Genomic DNA, 21,341 nt, shown 5'->3' with positions numbered 1-21,341 from the left:
TCAGTTTGTCTGTGATGTGTATGCCGAGGAACTTAAAACTTGCTACCCTCTCCACTACTGTTCCATCGATGTGGATAGGGGGGTGTTCCCTCTGCTGTTTCCTGAAGTCCACAATCATCTCCTTAGTTTTGTTGACGTTGAGTGTGAGGTTGTTTTCCTGACACCACACTCCGAGGGCCCTCACCTCCTCCCTGTAGGCCGTCTCATCGTTGTTGGTAATCAAGCCTACCACTGTTGTGTCGTCCGCAAACTTGATGATTGAGTTGGAGGCGTGCGTGGCCACGCAGTCGTGGGTGAACAGGGAGTACAGGAGAGGGCTCAGAACGCAACCTTGTGGGGCCCCAGTGTTGAGGATCAGCGGGGAGGAGATGTTGTTGCCTACCCTCACCACCTGGGGGCGGCCCGTCAGGAAGTCCAGTACCCAGTTGCACAGGGCGGGGTCGAGACCCAGGGTCTCGAGCTTGATGACGAGCTTGGAGGGTACTATGGTGTTGAATGCCGAGCTGTAGTCGATGAACAGCATTCTCACATAGGTATTCCTCTTGTCCAGATGGGTTAGGGCAGTGTGCAGTGTGGTTGAGATTGCATCGTCTGTGGACCTATTTGGGCGGTAAGCAAATTGGAGTGGGTCTAGGGTGTCAGGTAGGGTGGAGGTGATATGGTCCTTGACTAGTCTCTCAAAGCACTTCATGATGACGGATGTGAGTGCTACGGGGCGGTAGTCATTTAGCTCAGTTACCTTAGCTTTCTTGGGAACAGGAACAATGGTGGCCCTCTTGAAGCATGTGGGAACAGCAGACTGGTATAGGGATTGATTGAATATGTCCGTAAACACACCGGCCAGCTGGTCTGCGCATGCTCTGAGGGCGCGGCTGGGGATGCCATCTGGGCCTGCAGCCTTGCGAGGGTTAACACGTTTAAATGTCTTACTCACCTCGGCTGCAGTGAAGGAGAGACCGCATGTTTTCGTTGCAGGCCGTGTCAGTGGCACTGTATTGTCCTCAAAGCGGGCAAAAAAGTTATTTAGTCTGCCTGGGAGCAAGACATCCTGGTCCGTGACTGGGCTGGGTTTCTTCCTGTAGTCCGTGATTGACTGTAGACCCTGCCACATGCCTCTTGTGTCTGAGCCGTTGAATTGAGATTCTACTTTGTCTCTGTACTGGCGCTTAGCTTGTTTGATAGCCTTGCGGAGGGAATAGCTGCACTGTTTGTATTCGGTCATGTTACCAGACACCTTGCCCTGATTAAAAGCAGTGGTTCGCGCTTTCAGTTTCACACGAATGCTGCCATCAATCCACGGTTTCTGGTTAGGGAATGTTTTAATCGTTGCTATGGGAACGACATCTTCAACGCACGTTCTAATGAACTCGCACACCGAATCAGCGTATTCGTCAATGTTGTTATCTGACGCAATACGAAACATCTCCCAGTCCACGTGATGGAAGCAGTCTTGGAGTGTGGAGTCAGCTTGGTCGGACCAGCGTTGGACAGACCTCAGCGTGGGAGCCTCTTGTTTTAGTTTCTGTCTGTAGGCAGGGATCAACAAAATGGAGTCGTGGTCAGCTTTTCCGAAAGGGGGGCGGGGCAGGGCCTTATATGCGTCGCGGAAGTTAGAGTAACAATGGTCCAAGGTCTTTCCTCCCCTGGTTGCGCAATCGATATGCTGATAAAATTTGGGGAGTCTTGTTTTCAGATTAGCCTTGTTAAAATCCCCAGCTACAATGAATGCAGCCTCCGGATAAATTGTTTCCAGTTTGCAGAGAGTTAAATAAAGTTCGTTCAGAGCCATCGATGTGTCTGCTTGGGGGGGGATATATACGGCTGTGATTATAATCGAAGAGAATTCTCTTGGTAGATAATGCGGTCTACATTTGATTGTGAGGAATTCTGAATCAGGTGAACAGAAGGATTTGAGTTCCTGTATGTTTCTTTCATCGCACCATGTCACGTTAGTCATAAGGCATACGCCCCCGCCCCTCTTTTTACCAGAAAGATGTTTTTTCCTGTCTGCGCGATGCGTGGAGAAACCTGTTGGCTGCACCGCTTCGGATTGCGTCTCTCCAGTAAGCCACGTTTCCGTGAAGCAAAGAACGTTACAGTCTCTGATGTCCCTCTGGAATGCTACCCTTGCTCGGATTTCATCAACCTTGTTGTCAAGAGACTGGACATTGGCAAGAAGAATGCTAGGGAGTGGTGCGCGCTGTGCCCGTCTCCGGAGTCTGACCAGAAGACCGCCTCGTTTCCCTCTCTTTCGGAGTCGTTTTTTTGGGTCGCTGCATAGGATCCACTCCGTTGTCCTGTTTGTAAGGCAGAACACAGGATCCGCGTCGCGAAAAACATATTCTTGGTCGTACTGATGGTGAGTTGATGCTGATCTTATATTCAGTAGTTCTTCTCGACTGTATGTAATGAAACCTAAGATGACCTGGGGTACTAATGTAAGAAATAACACGTAAAAAAACAAAAAACTGCATAGTTTCCTAGGAACGCGAAGCGAGGCGGCCATCTCTGTCGGCGCCTGCATCTCTTCCTTGTCAGCAAGGTAAGGGTCTTCTTTCAAAACTCTAAAATTGCCTCCTTTTCACATGTCCTCTCTCCCTCACAGCCACTGATTTGAAAGGATTTGGTTGCTCGGAGCTACCAGTTGTTATCAGCTAAATCAGTTGTCTGACTAAGCGCTCTCTCTCTCTCTCTATCTATCCCCTCTTCCTTCCTTCCTTCCTTCCTTCCTTGCTTCCTTCCTTCCTTCCTCGAGGTGACATTTTACTGCTCCCCAGTGCGGGCTACCAGGGTTCTTGTCTAGAAGCACGGTTTCGATTGCGCCTACAGTTTTTTTTCAGTACTGCTGTTTAACGGACGCTCAACACAATTTCCATACAAAGACACAGAGTCAAATTTGTCACATTTGAACATTCTTAGTAAGACACTTCTGTCATCACCTTTGTGCAAAAAATATCCATTAAATTATTTAAATTTAAATAATTGTCTTTAAGGACTTCTACGGCGGTGGGCCCCAGAGCCGGGAATGTGACCCGGGTTGCCTGCAGCACAACCTGCTGTTCATAGAAGGTAGAACTGGTGGTGGCGGACAGGGCAGGCAAAGTAGGTGTAAGTCTGGTCTCATTGAAAGACTCCTTGGAGGTGGTTGTGAGCTCTACAGCCCAAAGCTGTACCTGTGGTTAGTACTAAATCCACCCAGGTCTCTGTAATCAACTCTACAGCTGTACCTGTAGTTAGTACTACATCCACCCAGGTCTCTGTCACCAACACTACAGCTGTACCTGTAGTTAGTACTACGTCCACCAATGTCTCTGTCACCAACACTACAGCTGTACCTGTAGTTAGTACTACATCCACCCAGGTCTCTGTCACCAACACTACAGCTGTACCTGTAGTTAGTACTACGTCCACCAATGTCTCTGTCACCAACACTACAGCTGTACCTGTAGTTAGTACTACATCCACCCAGGTCTCTGTCACCAACACTACAGCTGTACCTGTAGTTAGTACTACATCCACCCAGGTCTCTGTCACCAACACTACAGATGTACCTGTAGTTAGTATTACATCCACCAAGGTCTCTGTCACAAACACTACAGTTGTACCTGTATTTAGTACAACATCCACCCAGGTCTCTGTCACCAACACTACAGCTGTACCTGTAGTTAGTACTACATCCACCCAGGTCTCTGTCACCAACACTACAGATGTACCTGTAGTTAGTATTACATCCACCCAGGTCTCTGTCACAAACACTACAGTTGTACCTGTATTTAGTACAACATCCACCCAGGTCTCTGTCACCAACACTACAGTTGTACTTGTAGTTAGTACTACGTCCAACAGAGGGCCAGCTTTGACTCTGTCCCTGTATCTAAGGATCTGTGTGATGCTTTCTCTCCTCCTGTGGAAGAGAGTAGAGCTGTAGAGTTGTATAATAGTTAATGTAGATAGATGTCATGTGGAACAGTGGAATCAGTGCAGAGAGAGTTGTGTCATTAGATGTAACTGGTATGTATATGTTATACTAAAAGACAAGGTGGATATATGAACTTTTTCTCATAATACATGTGTCAGCTTTTTATTCTTCTTTCTATTCTCTTAAAAGTGAAACTATGGAGATGTTGTCAGAACTTCTGCTTTTTCATTCTGAGTAACTCTTCAGTCAGCATAGATAGAATAAAGACCCCTATATGGCCATCGGTGGCCGGTCACACTTCGGGGGGAAGTTTCCCCTAGGTACAGATCTAGGATCAGGTTTCCCTCCCCCAATCTTAACCTTAACCATTAGTGGTGGAAATGTAAAACCAACCTAAGATCAGCATCTAGGGGCAACTTCTCCCCCTACACCACCAGTCACAGAGTGAGATCCATAATGTGTTCTCCATGTGAAGGCTGGGGGTGCTGTAAACTCAGTCAGGATATATGTAGTGTATATGTCAAGTAATAGGATCACAATTTATTTTAGCACATCCAAAATTGGGACCCTGTGAATTCACACATACATCGTATAGCATGATATATAGTAATGTAATGTATTATATTGTCACACTAAGACTGGTGGGAGTCATATCATGTATTATATTATCACACTAAGGCTGGTGGAGTCATATCATGTATTATATTATCAAACTAAGGCTGGTGGAGTCATATCATGTATTATATTATCAAACTAAGGCTGGTGGAGTCATATCATGTATTATATTATCAAACTAAGGCTGGTGGGAGTCATATCATGTATTATATTATCACACTAAGACTGGTGGGAGTCATATCATGTATTATATTATCACACTAAGGCTGGTGGGAGTCATATCATGTATTATATTATCATACTAAGGCTGGTGGGAGTCATATCATGTATTATATTATCACACTAAGGCTGGTGGGAGTCATATCATGTATTATATTATCACACTAAGGCTGGTGGGAGTCATATCATGTATTATATTATCACACTAAGGCTGGTGGGAGTCATATCATGTATTATATTATCATACTAAGGCTGGTGGGAGTCATGTGGTGGCCTGTGTTGTGTTGATTTCACAATTTATCATCCACTGCGGATGACTGACAAAGAGTTTCACTACCTAAAGTCACACAGACCCAGGACAGTGCAGGAGGAAGACACAGCTATAGATGTATATTAGAGTTGAGGTTAGATGTAGAAGTTAGTGTATTTTATCAGCAGTGTGTTAAGATGTCAGAGGGAGTCTATGAAATCCCAGATGGATTTAATGACGATGAGCCTGATGCAATGAAGAACACAGACATTGATGGCCAATCATATGCCAACGTAAGAGCCTTCAAGCCCAGTCCAAGAGATGGAGTTGTTGCTTCAGGTAAGATTGCACGAACACACACACACACACACTACAGTGAGTGAGTGAGTGAGTGAGTGAGTGAGTGAGTGAGTGAGTGAGAACGTTGTCATAGTAGGTTGATGTTACATCACTTTCTCACAGATCCAGTTTTGATTTTTTTTAAATCTCTCTCTCTTTCCATTACATTTTCAAATGCAAATAGTACTTGGCTTCTTTGATGCATCTACAGTTCTCATGGAATGACATCCATGAATCAAAACATACACTTTTAGGAACGTGATTGGAAACTCTCTCTCTCTGTGTTTTTCTGGTAGTCTAGTTACTATGCTGATAAAGTCCTTCAGTATGTACTGTGTATTTCCAACCTAGTCTCAAAACATGTTGTATTATTCTGTACGTATATCAGAGACACTCCATTTTAATATGATATATTACCTTTCATATGGTATGTATCAATTTGTGGATGCCCATCAACCATGTTGTATGAATTGTTACAAATTACAATGTGTATGATATGTTACGAATTTGCAAAAACAAACAATATGTTACGAATGTCCTAAAGATATGAATTCTACTAACATTAGCAAGCTGGTAGTAATTACTATGTTGATGGTTGGATACAGTGGTACGGAGGAGAGGAGATAAGAGGATAGGAGGAGAGGAGATAGGAGAAGAGGAGAAAGGAGTAGATATGAGGAGGTGAGGAGATAGGTGGAGAGGAGAGACTAATTGAGATAGAGCCTTAGTGTCAGAAAGACACAGAAGAGGAAGAAGAAAATTAAGAGAATGATGAAGACATAATTGTTTTGTTTAGATTTAGAGCAGAGAATGTAGACATACTGTACTCTGTAAAAGTATTCTTCATTATTTTTATTAGAAACATGTCATGTGATTTTGTAAAAAAGTGGGACCAATTATTAGCCTATGCTTATCACTTTAATAATAAGAATAACAAAGCACAGATTAATAAATGAAGGAACAAAGTTCTTTGACAAGGTCGACCAGCTTCCTGATTGAATGTGATTGGATACTTAAAACTGTGTGACCTGGACACACACAGAGGGCAGAACATTACTGAGAGGAAACGTTCCACAACAAATGCTTGTTTTGTTCGATAATGTCCATCATTTATGTCCAATAGCTTCTTTTGTTAGGGCGTTTGGTAAACATATCCAAAAGCGCGATCTGGTCCAGTCGGACGAAACGTTCAAAAAGTTATATTACAGGTCGAAGAAACTTGTCAAACTAAGTATAGAATCAATCTTCAGGATGTTTTTATCATAAAGGATCAATAATGTTCCAACCGGAGAATTCCATTGTCTGTCGAAAAGCCATGGAACGAGAGCTAACTCTCTCGTGACCACGCATCATGAGGCTGTGACACTCTGCCAGACCACTCACTCAAACAGCTCTCAACAGCTCTCATCCGGTCCCACTTCACACTACAAGCCTCATTCAAGTTTCTAAATACTGTTGACATCTAGACATCAACATTACCCATATCCCACTGTGTATTCGATAGGGCTGAGTTCAAAAACTACAAACCTTAGATTTACCACTCCCTGTTGGGATTTTTTCTCGGGTTTTTGCCTGACATATGAGTTCTGTTATACTCACATATATCATTCAAACCGTTTTAGAAACTTCAGAGTGTTTTCAATACAATACTACTAATAATATGCATATATTAGCATCTGGGACTGAGTAGGAGGCAGTTTACTCTGGGCACACATTTCATCCAAAAGTGAAAATGCTGCCCCCTAGCCCAAAGAAGTTAACAGGATATAAAACATAATATACTGTCCATTGTACAGTGTGTAGATACATAAAGTACCAAAGGATATTTTAAGGCGGCAATTAGAATTAGCCTTTATATGGAGCAGTCTGAGGATATTTATGCTACTGTAGACAGGGAGAGCTGTGGACAGGATACTGTGAACAGGAACACAGATAAACAACCTGAATCTCAGAACACTGGTAAGTACACAGTAGTCATAGAGACACACATGGAAGTTTAAAGTAATGGTTATTCTCCTTCCACTTGCCGCATAAAAAATTGTGCCTATGTTAATGTGATGCGGTTGGCCGATGCCCCATGCTCCAAGACTTCAAAAGTCAACTGAGTAAAATAAACTGTAACAAACAGATTATTACATATTCAAAAACAGAATACAATGTGTCTTCCAAATATAGGTCTTACTTCACAAGGGAAAGCTTTGGAATTGATATACTTATGGAAAAGGATACATTAAATGTTAAATACTACAGCTCCTAAATGAAACATTGTTCCTTTAAGACTAGAGGTTAAATGATCTGAAATGTTCGAGGCTCTGTATTTTAGGATGTTTACTAACTGCTGAAACATTCATTTTGATGTTCATAAAGTCCAATGCAAATCGCCAATGTGTATTTCCAACATGGTCTCATTGCATTTGTATTATTATGTACGTAAATCCGAGTCACAAGTCCCCCTCAACAGGAAGAGAGATGGTGTGAGAAAACATCACTTTAAAAGTGTGATTGTGTCTCATTGATGCTATGTACAGTACCTGTGTCCACAGAGCCTGATAGCTCAGGGAAGAGACCCTTCCTAGTTGCTGCAGTGTGTCTGGGGCTGCTGTGTGTTCTACTGGCTGGGATCATAGGCCTGTCTGTCTACTGTAAGTCTGAAGTTATAATTCCTACAATTCACCAGCATTCACCTACAATTCACCAGATTATCAATTTTATTGATACACTTTGTTGTTGTTAAAACAGATGATGGGGTCTCTAAGAGCTTCTTAGCCTATAAGACCAACTCATCTGCAGCGATAGAACAGCTACAGACCAGCTACAACAACCTGACTAAAGAGAGAGACCAGCTACAGACCAGTTACAACACCATGACTAAAGAGAGAGACCAGCTACAGACCAGTTACAACACCATGACTAAAGAGAGAGACCAGCTACAGACTGAGAGAGATTTTCTTAACTGGAGGCTTACCAATCTCAGTGAGTAAACCTACAGTAATTAATTATCATTAATCCCACACAACTGATCATGAGTCTCTGTTCTTTCATTAAGTGTCCAGTGTGATAAATTGAAGGAAATTCATATTTTCATCAATATTTTCAAACCTGTTCTGAAGGCTGGCAGAAGTTTGAATCCAGTTGGTACTTCCTGTCTACTGAGTCCAAAACCTGGAAGGAGAGCAGAAAGGACTGTTTGAAGAGAGGAGCAGACCTGGTGATCATAAACAGTGATAAGGAACAGGTGAGAGAAAGAGGGAGAGGGAGTGGGGATGGGTGTGCAAGGGGTAAATATGTTCAAACATAAACGTCAGTTAATTTATCTTTCTCAACAACAGACTTTTCTCTTCAACCTCAAGAAGAGAGTCTGGATTGGTCTGACTGACTCTGTTAAGGAGGGGACCTGGAAATGGGTGGACGGCACCCCACTGACCACGAGGTGAGAGATGATAACTAATCTGTCAATACGGCTCCATTCAACCTTTTCTATACAGGTTACTGACATTGATGATAGCAGTCAACGCAGATAACTATAAAATGAAAAATGTCTACATATTATTTAGTATTATGATGTTGTAACTGTGATATCTGACTGTTTTTAACCTTGTAGGTACTGGTGTTAACCATGATATCTGACTGTTTTTAACCCTGTAGGTACTGGTATAAACCATGATATCTGACTGTTTTTAACCCTGTAGGTACTGGTGTTAATCATGATATCTGACTGTTTTGAACCCAGTAGGTACTAGTATTAACCATGATATCTGATGGTTTTTAACCCTGTAGGTACTGGAATGACAAGCAGCCTGATAGTAAAGATCCTACTGGGGAGGAGGACTGTGTTGAGATACATACAGATTGGACTCCACTTAAGGCATGGAATGACATGTCATGTGACAGGAAACTCAACTGGATTTGTGAGAAAGTGTTTTAACATCACCATGACAACGTACTATAACACATACAGCAGTTTATAGTTTACACAACTTTATTCTTCATTCTCTCTCTCTCTCTCTCTCTCTCTCACACACACTCACACACACACACACACTCTCTCTCTCTCTCTATCACACTTACACACATTTTCACACACACCCGCACACACACATACATGCAGGTACACACACGCATTCAAATGCACCTATTGTTGTAATAGTTTGTTGTATCATATTAATAAAATTCCTACTTTTTTCCTGTTTGTAGCTTCCTGTGTACCAGTAGTTATGTTTGACATATCATCAGAGTCAACAGGAAGTTAGTACATTTGACAAAAAATTTTCAATACAAATGTATTCTGCTCCAATTGAGGCCTGGTGATGACATTCTCTACATTACCAAACCACCATTACATACACTGTATAGGAGGAGGTGACTGTATCACCAATCAATGAGTGTAGTAGAGATATCAAAGGATGTTACTAAGTCATCTTTGACCGTCAGTCTTTGTTGTCAAGTCACATACAATATCAAATGCTCATATTTGACTGATGTTCCCTTATAAGGGTCCCAAAAGAGTGAAGTGGATGTTTTCAGTTGTTCAAACAGATGTCACTCAACATCTCATCCTCACTGGTTAAGCCTTCCCACCCTCAATATCCACTTGGAACAGTTTGTAGTGTCACATCTATTGTCTGGACATTATAATGATGATGATGATGATGTTTGTAGTCCTGGACCTCCTGAACATGTTGATGTATATTTGGGAGTAAACAGAGGGTCCAAATCAGCAGAAAGGTGAAAGGAAGGAGGAGTTCTGGAAACTCCCTGAATTATCTTGGGGCTGTTAAATATGATATTTAATATATGTTAACAACAAAGTCTTTGTTCTCCACTTCCCCTCTATGATCTATATCTTCCTGGTATGATAGTGTCCTGTCCATCATCACAAATAGCAAGTCCCATTCCCTGGGCAGGAAGACTGTGTAGAGATGTACTCTGGACAAGATGACCATGTAGAGACATGGAATAATTTATATTGTTCTGCAGAAAATGGTTTAACAATAACCACTGTAACAATGTCTCACACTCACACAACTACACACGCAAGTTTTCAAACTTGTAAACATTTTTGTATTATCATAGCCACAACTTCCCGTGAAATGTTGTTGTTTCTTCCATAGAGTTAACAGCTACAGCAGTCACACACACTGATGACTCAGAGACAGAGATATCACAAGAAGCAGAGACTGAACGTATAGAGGGCTTGCAGTTGACATATGACGCCTCCTGGTGGCCATGTTGGAAGACCATCACATTAATTCTAGATGCAGAGACTTAATGTATAGTAAGTAGCCCTACATAGAAAGAAAGACCCAGGCATTGTTAAAGATGTCAAAGGTCATCTATACTGAACCAGATATGAACAAGAAGGTCAAGTTTGACAGAGGTGAGATGGAGGAGAGGATTGTGGATATCTACGTCAGTGCAGACACCCTCAGAGACGGTGAGACCAGCACCAAGAGAGAAGAGACAGCAGACACTGCTCCTAATGATGGACCAGGAGACCAGCACTCAGGTAAAACACACACACACACAAAACATAACAGTATATTATGTGTGTCCACAGAACCTGATAGCTCAGGGAAGAGACCCTTCCTAGTTGCCGCAGTGTGTCTGGGGCTGCTGTGTGTTCTCCTACTGGCTGGGATCATAGGCCTGTCTGTCTACTGTGAGTTTGGGTTCAAGTTCATTGATTATCACCCAGTTATATAGAGGTGTAGGTTACTAAGCCTATTTACCTGGTGTTTTACCTAGTAACTATGTGTTTATACCTTGTAGATAACAGAGTCATCAAAGATTCTGAGGATAAAAGGAACAACTTGTCACAGAGTTGTTCCCTTTATGAGAATAACGCAACTGCAGAGAGAGACCAGCTACAGACCAGATACAACAACCTGACTAAAGAGAAAGGTCATATTCAGGCAAAGCTTTTTGTGATGGGTGAGATATAACTGTGATAAATTCGAAGTAAAATCAACAGTAATTATATATCATGGCTTTATGAGTATAAAGATACTGGCTAAGTTTCTCAATGTGTTCACCTTTGCTCTTCAACAGAGCAGCATTGTCAGGAGGGATGGAGATACTTTGACTCCAGTTTGTACTTCCTCTCTACTGAGAAGAAAACCTGGGAGGAGAGCAGACAGGATTGTAAGAGGAGAGGAGCAGACCTCGTGATCATAAACAGCAGAGAGGAACAGGTGAGAGAGAGAGAGAGAGAGATAGAGAGAGAGAGAGATTTCCATTTCCAGCAGTACACTAATATGTGCAGTATAATACGTTTTTATCTTTCTCGACAACAGACATTTGTCTTCAACCTCCACATGAGAGCCTGGATTGGTCTGACTGACTCTGTCACTGAGGGGACCTGGAAGTGGGTGGACGGCACATCACTGACCACAGGGTGAGAGATTTGTCCATTTTACCAGTTGATATGGTGATAAAAAAACAACAAAGACATATTGCTTACCATTCATGTTCATAAAAAGGTATGTTTCCACTCATGAATGTCATTCAATGAGAACTATAGATGTATTATAGAAACCAGGTAATATTTACATATGAATGTAGTGAAATGTGTTGATGGCCCATTCTTGATAACGGTATTATCATCTTACAGAGAGTGTCTTCAAAACGTAGGACTATGTGTATAAATGTGGAGGATGTTTGTACCACAGTGTCTGACTGTCTGGTTCTCTGTGTTGTTTAGGTACTGGAGCGCAGGACAGCCTGATAATTATGGGCAGGAGGACTGTGCTGAGATATACTTTAGACAAGATGACCCTGTAAAGACATGGAATGATGACAAATGTGGCACAAATCATAACTGGATCTGTGAGAATGTGGTGTAACAATAACACAGTAACAAACATTCTGTCTCCTCTCTGTGTGTCTCTCTGTGTCTCTCAATTCATTTAAATTAAAGGGGCTTTATTGTCATGGGAAACATATGTTAACATTGCCAAAGCAAGAGAAGTAGATAATATACAAAAGTGAAATTAACAATAAAAAATAACAGTAAACATTACACTCACAGGAGTTCCAAAAGAATGAAGACATTTCAAATTCCATATTATATATATACAGTGCCTTGTGAAAGTATTCGGCCCCCTTGAACTTTGCGACCTTTTGCCACATTTCAGGCTTCAAACATAAAGATATAAAACTGTATTTTTTTGTGAAGAATCAACAACAAGTGGGACACAATCATGAAGTGGAACGACATTTATTGGATATTTCAAACTTTTTTAACAAATCAAAAACTGAAAAATTGGGCGTGCAAAATTATTCAGCCCCTTTACTTTCAGTGCAGCAAACTCTCTCCAGAAGTTCAGTGAGGATCTCTGAATGATCCAATGTTGACCTAAATGACTAATGATGATAAATACAATCCCAGTGGTTAAGGGCGCTGTACTGCAGCGCCAGCTGTGCGATCAGAGTCCCTGGGTTCGCGCCCAGGCTCTGTCGTAACCGGCCGCGACCGGGAGGTCCGTGGGGCGACGCACAATTGGCCTAGCGTCGCCCGGGTTAGGGAGGGCTTGGTCGGTAGGGGTGTCCTTGTCTCATCGCGCACCGGCGACTCCTGTGGCGGGATGGGCGCAGTGTGCGCTAACCAAGGTGGCCAGGTGCACGGTGTTTCCTCCGGCGCACTGGTGCGGCTGGCTTCCGGGTTGGATGCGTGCTGTGTTAAGAAGCAGTGCGGCTTGGTTGGGTTGTGTATCGGAGGACGCATGACTTTCAACCTTCGTCTCTCCCGAGCCCGTACGGGAGTTGTAGTGATGAGACAAGATAGTAGCCACTACAACAATTGGATACCACGAAATTGGGGAGAAAAAGGGGTAAAATTAAAAAAATTAAATAAAAAAAAATAAAAAATGATAAATACAATCCACCTCTGTGTAATCAAGTCTCCGTATAAATGCACCTGCACTGTGATAGTCTCAGAGGTCCGTTAAAAGCACAGAGAGCATCAACTTTCATCAACAACTTTCGCAAGGCACTGTATACAGTGTTGTAACGATGTACAAATGGTTAATGTACAAAAGGGAAAATAAATCAACATAAATACAGAGCCTTGAGGCCTCATTTATAAATACTACTACTACTTAACCAATCAGAGTCTAAGCCCTGTTCTGTCCATAGTTTTCCACCATTTCAGTCCCATTCACCGTAGAAACGGCCAACAGAACCTGAGGAACCTTTACCGTCCGAGCCACCAACGATCGCAGATTCACTTCTTCCTTCCCTGCCAACATCTCCATGGTGACTGGGGGCGCTGCGGCCAACGGTACAGTGAGCCTCATGGTGCCCGCCAGCACCCCGTCAGGAACAGATGTAACCCTGTCCGTTGTCAGCAAAGTAAGGGTCTTGTTTCAAAACTCTAAAATGGCCTCCTTTTCTCATATTCTCTCTCCTTCACAACCACTGATTTGAGCGAATTGGTGGCTGTAAGCTACCAGTTGTTATCAGCTACATTAGCTCTTGCTCTCTCTCTCCCTCTATCCCCTCTCCCTCTCTCCCCCTTCTCCTCCTTCCTCCCTCCAGGTGACAGATTTTACCTCTCCCAGTGCGGACTACCAGGCGTCTCCAAGGTACCAGCGTTCCGGTCTAGAAGCCCAGTTTGGATTGCACCTACAGTTTTGTTTTGGTACTGCAGTTTAACGGAGGCTCGGCCCAGAAAGACAATATTCCAAACAAGGCCACATTGAGAATCCAAATGAGAAAATTCCAAATAAGACAATTTAGTCATCACATGCGTGCACAAAACATCCACTGAATTATTCAAATATATGTTGCTGTGGCAGATATTTTAAAAATATTTTATCTTCCTCCAGGGCAATGGGATCCTCAACACTTCTACAGTCGTGCGCCTCAGGGCCAATAATGTGACCCGGGTGGCCTACAGAGCAACCTGCTGTTCAAAGAAGGTAGAGCTGGTGGTAGTGGACAGGGCAGGCAACGAGGGTGTGTCTGGGCTCAGTGAAGGACTCTGTGGGGGTGGTTGTGAACTCTACAGGCCAGGGCCCCGTCCATCGTTTCAACGATGTTCTAAGATTAATTTAGCCTTAATCTGCTACTTAGCCTTAGCATTTCGCTACACTCGCATTAACATCTGCTAACCATGTGTATGTGACAAATAAAATTTGATTTGATTTGAATATGCTTTTGGGAAACTGTGCCCAGGTGCCCAACTCTACAGCTGTACCTGTAGTTAGTACTACATCCACCCAGGTCTCTGTCACCAACACTACAGCTGTACCTGTAGTTAGTATTACATCCACCCAGGTCTCTGTCACAAACACTACAGTTGTACCTGTATTTAGTACAACATCCACCCAGGTCTCTGTCACCAACACTACAGTTGTACTTGTAATTAGTACTACGTCCAACAGAGGGCCAGCTTTGACTCTGTCCCTGTATCTAAGGATCTGTGTGATGCCTTCTCTCCTCCTGTGGAAGAGATTAGAGCTGTAGAGTTGTATAATAGTTAATGTAGATAGATGTCATGTGGAACAGTGGAATCAGTGCAGAGAGAGTTGTGTCATTAGATGTAACTGGTATGTATGTCATGTTGTACTGAAAGACAGGGTGGATATATGAACGTTTTCTCATAATACATGTGTCAGCTTTTTATTCTTCTTTCTATTCTCTTAAAAGTGAAACTATGGAGATGTCAGAACTTCTGCTTTTTCATTCTGAGTAACTCTTCATAGTCGGCATAGATAGAATAAAGACCCCTATATGGCCATCGGTGGCCGGTCACACTTCGGGGGGAAGTTTCCCCTAGGTACAGATCTAGGATCAGGTTTCCCTCCCCCAATCTTAACCTTAACCATTAGTGGTGGAAATGTAAAACCAACCTAAGATCAGCATCTAGGGGCAACTTCTCCCCCTACACCACCAGTCACAGAGTGAGATCCATAATGTGTTCTCCATGTGAAGGCTGGGGGTGCTGTAAACTCAGTCAGGATATATGTAGTGTATATGTCAATTAATAGGATCACAATTTATTTTAGCACATCCAAAATTGGGACCCTGTGAATTCACACATACATCGTATAGCATGATATATTAGTAATGTAATGTATTATTATTACATATTATTATTATTATTATTATTATTATTACACTAAGACTGGTGGGAGTCATATCATGTATTATATTATCATACTAAGGCTGGTGGGAGTCATATAATGTATTATATTATGAAACTAAGGCTGTTGGGAGTCATGTGGTGGCCTGTGTTGTGTTGATTTCACAATTTATCATCCACTGCGGATGACTGAAAAAGAGTTTCACTACCTAAAGTCGCACAGACCCAGGACAGTGCAGGAGGAAGACACAGCTATAGATGTATATTAGAGTTGAGGTTAGATGTAGAAGTTACTGTATTTTATCAGCAGTGTGTTAAGATGTCAGAGGGAGTCTATGAAAACCCAGATGGATTTAATGACGATGAGCCTGATGCAATGAAGAACACAGACATTGATGGCCAATCATATGCCAACGTAAGAGCCTTCAAGCCCAGTCCAAGAGATGGAGTTGGTGCTTCAGGTAAGATTGCACACACACACACACACACACACACACACACACACACACACACACACACACACACACACACACTACAGTGAGTGAGTGAGTGAGTGAGTGAGTGAGTGAGTGAGTGAGTGAGTGTGTGAGTGAGTGTGTGTGTGTGTGAGTGAGTGAGTGAGTGAGTGAGTGAGTGAGTGAGTGAGTGAGTGAGTGAGAACGTTGTCATAGTAGGTTGATGTTACATCACTTTCTCACAGATCCAGTTTTGATTTTTTTTTAAATCTCTCTCTCTTTCCATTACATTTTCAAATGCAAATAGTACTTGGCTTCTTTGATGCATCTACAGTTCTCATGGAATAACATCCATGAATCAAAACATACACTTTTAGGAACATGATTGGAAACTCTCTCTCTCTGTGTTTTTCTGGTAGTTTAGTTACTATGCTGATAAAGTCCTTCAGTATGTACTGTAACTCGCCACTGTGTATTTCCAACCTAGTCTCAAAACATGTTGTATTATTCTGTACGTATATCAGAGACACTCCATTTTAATATGATATATTACCTTTCATATGGTATGTATCAGTTTGTGGATGCCCATCAACCATGTTGTATGAATTGTTACAAATTACAATGTGTATGATATGTTACGAATTTGCAAAAACAAACAATATGTTACGAATGTCCTAAAGATATGAATTCTACTAACATTAGCAAGCTGGTAGTAATTACTATGTTGATGGTTGGATACAGTGGTACGGAGGAGAGGAGATAAGAGGATAGGAGGAGAGGAGATAGGAGGAGAGGAGAAAGGAGTAGATATGAGGAGGTGAGGAGATAGGTGGAGAGGAGAGACTAATTGAGATAGAGCCTTAGTGTCAGAAAGACACAGAGGAGGAAGAAGAAAATTAGAAGACAAATAATTGTTGTGTTTAGATTTAGAGGAGAGAATGTAGACATACTGTACTCTGTAAAATTATTCTTCATTATTTTTATTAGAAACATGTCATGTGATTTTGTAAAAAAGTGGGACCAATTATTAGCCTATGCTTATCACTTTAATAATAAGAATAACAAAGCACAGATTAATAAATGAAGGAACAAAGTTCTTTGACAAGGTCGACCAGCTTCCTGATTGAATGTGATTGGATACTTAAATCTGTGTGACCTGGACACACACAGAGGGCAGAACATTACTGAGAGGAAACACTCACACTGTTTGGGATAGGGGGCAGCATTTTCACGTTCGGATGAAAAGCGTGCCCAGAGTAAACTTCCTGCTACTCAGTCCCAGAAGCTAATATATGCATATTATTAGTATTGTGGATAGAAAACACGCTGATGTTTCTAAAACTGTTTGAATGATGTCTGTGAGTATAACAGAACTCATATGGCAGGCAAAAACCTGAGAAAAAAATCCAACCAGGAAGTGGGAAATCTGAGGTTCATCGTGTTTCAAGTCATTGCCTATCGAATATACAGTGTCTATGGGGTGGTCATAATGCACTTTCTACGGCTTCCACTAGATGTCAACAGTCTTTAGAACCTTGTTTGAGGCTTCTACTGTGAGGAATGAGGGAAGGAGAGCTCTTTGAGTCAGGTGTCTGCCAGAGTGGCATGAGTTGATCATGCGCGCTCACGTGACAGCGACCTGCGTTCCACTGCAATTCTACAAACAAAGGAATTCTCCGGTTGAAACATTATTGAAGAGTTATGTTAAAAAATCCTAAAGATTGATTATATACGTTGTTTGACATGTTTCTACGGAATGTAACGGAACTTTTTTGAATTTTCGTCTGGACCTAGTGATCGCGGTTCATGAATTTAGATTTGTGAACTCTAGGCTCGAACAAGGAGGTATTTGGACAAAAATGATGGACTTTAACCGCTGTGTCAGATTTTTTTTAAACTTTACAGAAAAAGCATAATCTGAGATCGGCGCTCAGAGCCTAAACCAGCCAAAAGAAATATCTGCCATTTTGCTCAGTCAACATTAGTCACAAATAGCATGATAAATATTCACTTACCTTTGATGATCTTCATCAGAATGCACTCCCAGGAATCGCAGTTCCACAATAAATGCTTGTTTTGTTCGATAATGTCCATCATTTATGTCCAATAGCTTCTTTTGTTAGGGCGTTTGGTAAACATATCCAAAAGCGCGATCTGGCCCAGTCGGACGAAACGTTCAAAAAGTTATATTACAGGTCGAAGAAACTTGTCAAACTAAGTATAGAATCAATCTTCAGGATGTTTTTATCATAAAGGATCAATAATGTTCCAACCGGAGAATTCCATTGTCTGTTGAAAAGCCATGGAACGAGAGCTAACTCTCTCGTGACCACGCATCATGAGGCTGTGACACTCTGCCAGACCACTCACTCAAACAGCTCTCAACAGCTCTCATCCGGTCCCACTTCACACTACAAGCCTCATTCAAGTTTCTAAACACTGTTGACATCTAGACATCAACATTACCCATATCCCACTGTGTATTCGATAGGGCTGAGTTCAAAAACTACAAACCTTAGATTTACCACTCCCTGTTGGGATTTTTTCTCGGGTTTTTGCCTGACATATGAGTTCTGTTATACTCACAGATATCATTCAAACCGTTTTAGAAACTTCAGAGTGTTTTCAATACAATACTACTAATAATATGCATATATTAGCATCTGGGACTGAGTAGGAGGCAGTTCACTCTGGGCACACATTTCATCCAAAAGTGAAAATGCTGCCCCCTAGCCCAAAGAAGTTAACAGGATATAAAACATAATATACTGTCCATTGTACAGTGTGTAGATACATAAAGTACCAAAGTATATTTTAAGGGGGCAATTAGAATTAGCCTTTATATGGAGCAGTCTGAGGATATTTATGCTACTGTAGACAGGGAGAGCTGTGGACAGGATACTGTGAACAGGAGCACAGATAAACAACCTGAATCTCAGAACACTGGTAAGTACACAGTAGTCATAGAGACACACATGGAAGTTTAAACTAATGGTTCTTATCCTTCCACTTGCCGCATAAACAATTGTGCCTATGTTAATGTGATGCGGTTGGCCGATGCCTCATACCCCAAGACTTCAAAAGTCAACTGAGTAAAATAAACTGTAACAAACAGATTATTACATATTCAAAAACGGAATACAACGTGTCTTCCAAATATAGGTCTTACTTCATAAGGGAAAGCTTTGGAATTGATATACTTATGGAAAAGGATACATTAAATGCTAAATACTACATCTCCTAAATGAAACATTGTTCCTTTAAGACTAGAGGTTAAATGATCTGAAATGTTCGAGGCTCTGTATTTTAGGATGTTTACTAACTGCTGAAACATTAATTTTGATGTTCATAAAGTCCAATGCAAATCGCCAATGTGTATTTCCAACATGGTCTCATTGCATTTGTATTATTATGTACGTAAATCCGAGTCACAAGTCCCCCTCAACAGGAAGAGAGATGGTGTGAGAAAACATCACTTTAAAAGTGTGATTGTGTCTCATTGATGCTATGTACAGTACCTGTGTCCACAGAGCCTGATAGCTCAGGGAAGAGACCCTTCCTAGTTGCTGCAGTGTGTCTGGGGCTGCTGTGTGTTCTACTGGCTGGGATCATAGGCCTGTCTGTCTACTGTAAGTCTGAAGTTATAATTCCTACAATTCACCAGCATTCACCTACAATTCACCAGATTATCAATTTTATTGATACACTTTGTTGTTGTTAAAACAGATTATGGGGTCTCTAAGAGCTTCTTAGCCTATAAGACCAACTCATCTGCAGTGATAGAACAGCTACAGACCAGCTACAACAACCTGACTAAAGAGAGAGACCAGATACAGACCAGTTACAACACAATGACTAAAGAGAGAGAAAACCTACAGACCAGCAACAACAACCTGACTAAAGAGAGAGACCAGCTACAGACCAGTTACAACACCATGACTAAAGAGAGAGACCAGCTACAGACCAGTTACAACACCATGACTAAAGAGAGAGACCAGCTACAGACTGAGAGAGATTTTCTTAACTGGAGGCTTACCAATCTCAGTGAGTAAACCTACAGTAATTAATTATCATTAATCCCACACAACTGATCATGAGTCTCTGTTCTTTCATTAAGTGTCCAGTGTGATAAATTGAAGGAAATTCATATTTTCATCAATATTTTCAAACCTGTTCTGAAGGCTGGCAGAAGTTTGAATCCAGTTGGTACTTCCTGTCTACTGAGTCCAAAACCTGGAAGGAGAGCAGAAAGGACTGTTTGAAGAGAGGAGCAGACCTGGTGATCATAAACAGTGATAAGGAACAGGTGAGAGAAAGAGGGAGAGGGAGTGGGGATGGGTGTGCAAGGGGTAAATATGTTCAAACATAAACGTCAGTTAATTTATCTTTCTCAACAACAGACTTTTCTCTTCAACCTCAAGAAGAGAGTCTGGATTGGTCTGACTGACTCTGTTAAGGAGGGGACCTGGAAATGGGTGGACGGCACCCCACTGACCACGAGGTGAGAGATGATAACTAATCTGTCAATACGGCTCCATTCAACCTTTTCTATACAGGTTACTGACATTGATGATAGCAGTCAACGCAGATAACTATAAAATGAAAAATGTCTACATATTATTTAGTATTATGATGTTGTAACTGTGATATCTGACTGTTTTTAACCTTGTAGGTACTGGTGTTAACCATGATATCTGACTGTTTTTAACCCTGTAGGTACTGGTATTAACCATGATATCTGACTGTTTTTAACCCTGTAGGTACTGGTGTTAATCATGATATCTGACTGTTTTGAACCCAGTAGGTACTAGTATTAACCATGATATCTGATGGTTTTTAACCCTGTAGGTACTGGAATGACAAGCAGCCTGATAGTAAAGATCCTACTGGGGAGGAGGACTGTGTTGAGATACATACAGATTGGACTCCACTTAAGGCATGGAATGACATGTCATGTGACAGGAAACTCAACTGGATTTGTGAGAAAGTGTTTTAACATCACCATGACAACGTACTATAACACATACAGCAGTTTATAGTTTACACAACTTTATTCTTCATTCTCTCTCTCTCTCTCTCTCTCTCTCTCTCTCTCTCTCACACACACTCACACACACACACACACTCTCTCTCTCTCTCTCTATCACACTTACACACATTTTCACACACACCCGCACACACACATACATGCAGGTACACACACGCATTCAAATGCACCTATTGTTGTAATAGTTTGTTGTATCATATTAATAAAATTCCTACTTTTTTCCTGTTTGTAGCTTCCTGTGTACCAGTAGTTATGTTTGACATATCATCAGAGTCAACAGGAAGTTAGTACATTTGACAAAAAATGTTCAATACAAATGTATTCTGCTCCAATTGAGGCCTGGTGATGACATTCTCTACATTACCAAACCACCATTACATACACTGTATAGGAGGAGGTGACTGTATCACCAA

General features: G+C 41.7%; 2 protein-coding genes across 2 annotated transcripts; both read left to right on the top strand.

Moving 5' to 3' along the window:
• The first annotated feature begins 5,113 nt into the window (after positions 1–5,113).
• Positions 5,114–9,463, top strand: LOC139403167 (CD209 antigen-like protein E). Its single transcript, XM_071146871.1, has 6 exons — positions 5,114–5,342; positions 7,886–7,984; positions 8,082–8,315; positions 8,453–8,577; positions 8,672–8,772; positions 9,120–9,463. Exons 1-6 carry the CDS (start codon positions 5,201–5,203, stop codon positions 9,265–9,267), a joined length of 849 nt encoding a protein of 282 aa, XP_071002972.1. The 5' UTR covers positions 5,114–5,200; the 3' UTR covers positions 9,268–9,463.
• A 1,198-nt stretch (positions 9,464–10,661) lies between these two features.
• Positions 10,662–20,877, top strand: LOC139403157 (uncharacterized). Its single transcript, XM_071146860.1, has 14 exons — positions 10,662–10,848; positions 11,112–11,273; positions 11,391–11,533; positions 11,636–11,736; positions 12,043–12,180; positions 13,492–13,691; positions 13,878–13,924; positions 14,168–14,297; positions 15,642–15,887; positions 19,412–19,510; positions 19,608–19,925; positions 20,063–20,187; positions 20,282–20,382; positions 20,730–20,877. The coding sequence occupies exons 1-14, from the start codon at positions 10,662–10,664 to the stop codon at positions 20,875–20,877; spliced, it is 2,145 nt and encodes a 714-aa protein (XP_071002961.1).
• The last annotated feature ends 464 nt before the right edge of the window (positions 20,878–21,341 follow it).

This window comes from Oncorhynchus clarkii, unplaced genomic scaffold (assembly GCF_045791955.1).
Source record: "Oncorhynchus clarkii lewisi isolate Uvic-CL-2024 unplaced genomic scaffold, UVic_Ocla_1.0 unplaced_contig_7924_pilon_pilon, whole genome shotgun sequence".
NCBI classification, from domain to species: domain Eukaryota; kingdom Metazoa; phylum Chordata; class Actinopteri; order Salmoniformes; family Salmonidae; genus Oncorhynchus; species Oncorhynchus clarkii.
The sequence above is the reverse complement of the archived record's forward strand: the minus strand, read 5'-3'. Positions and strand labels throughout refer to the sequence as shown.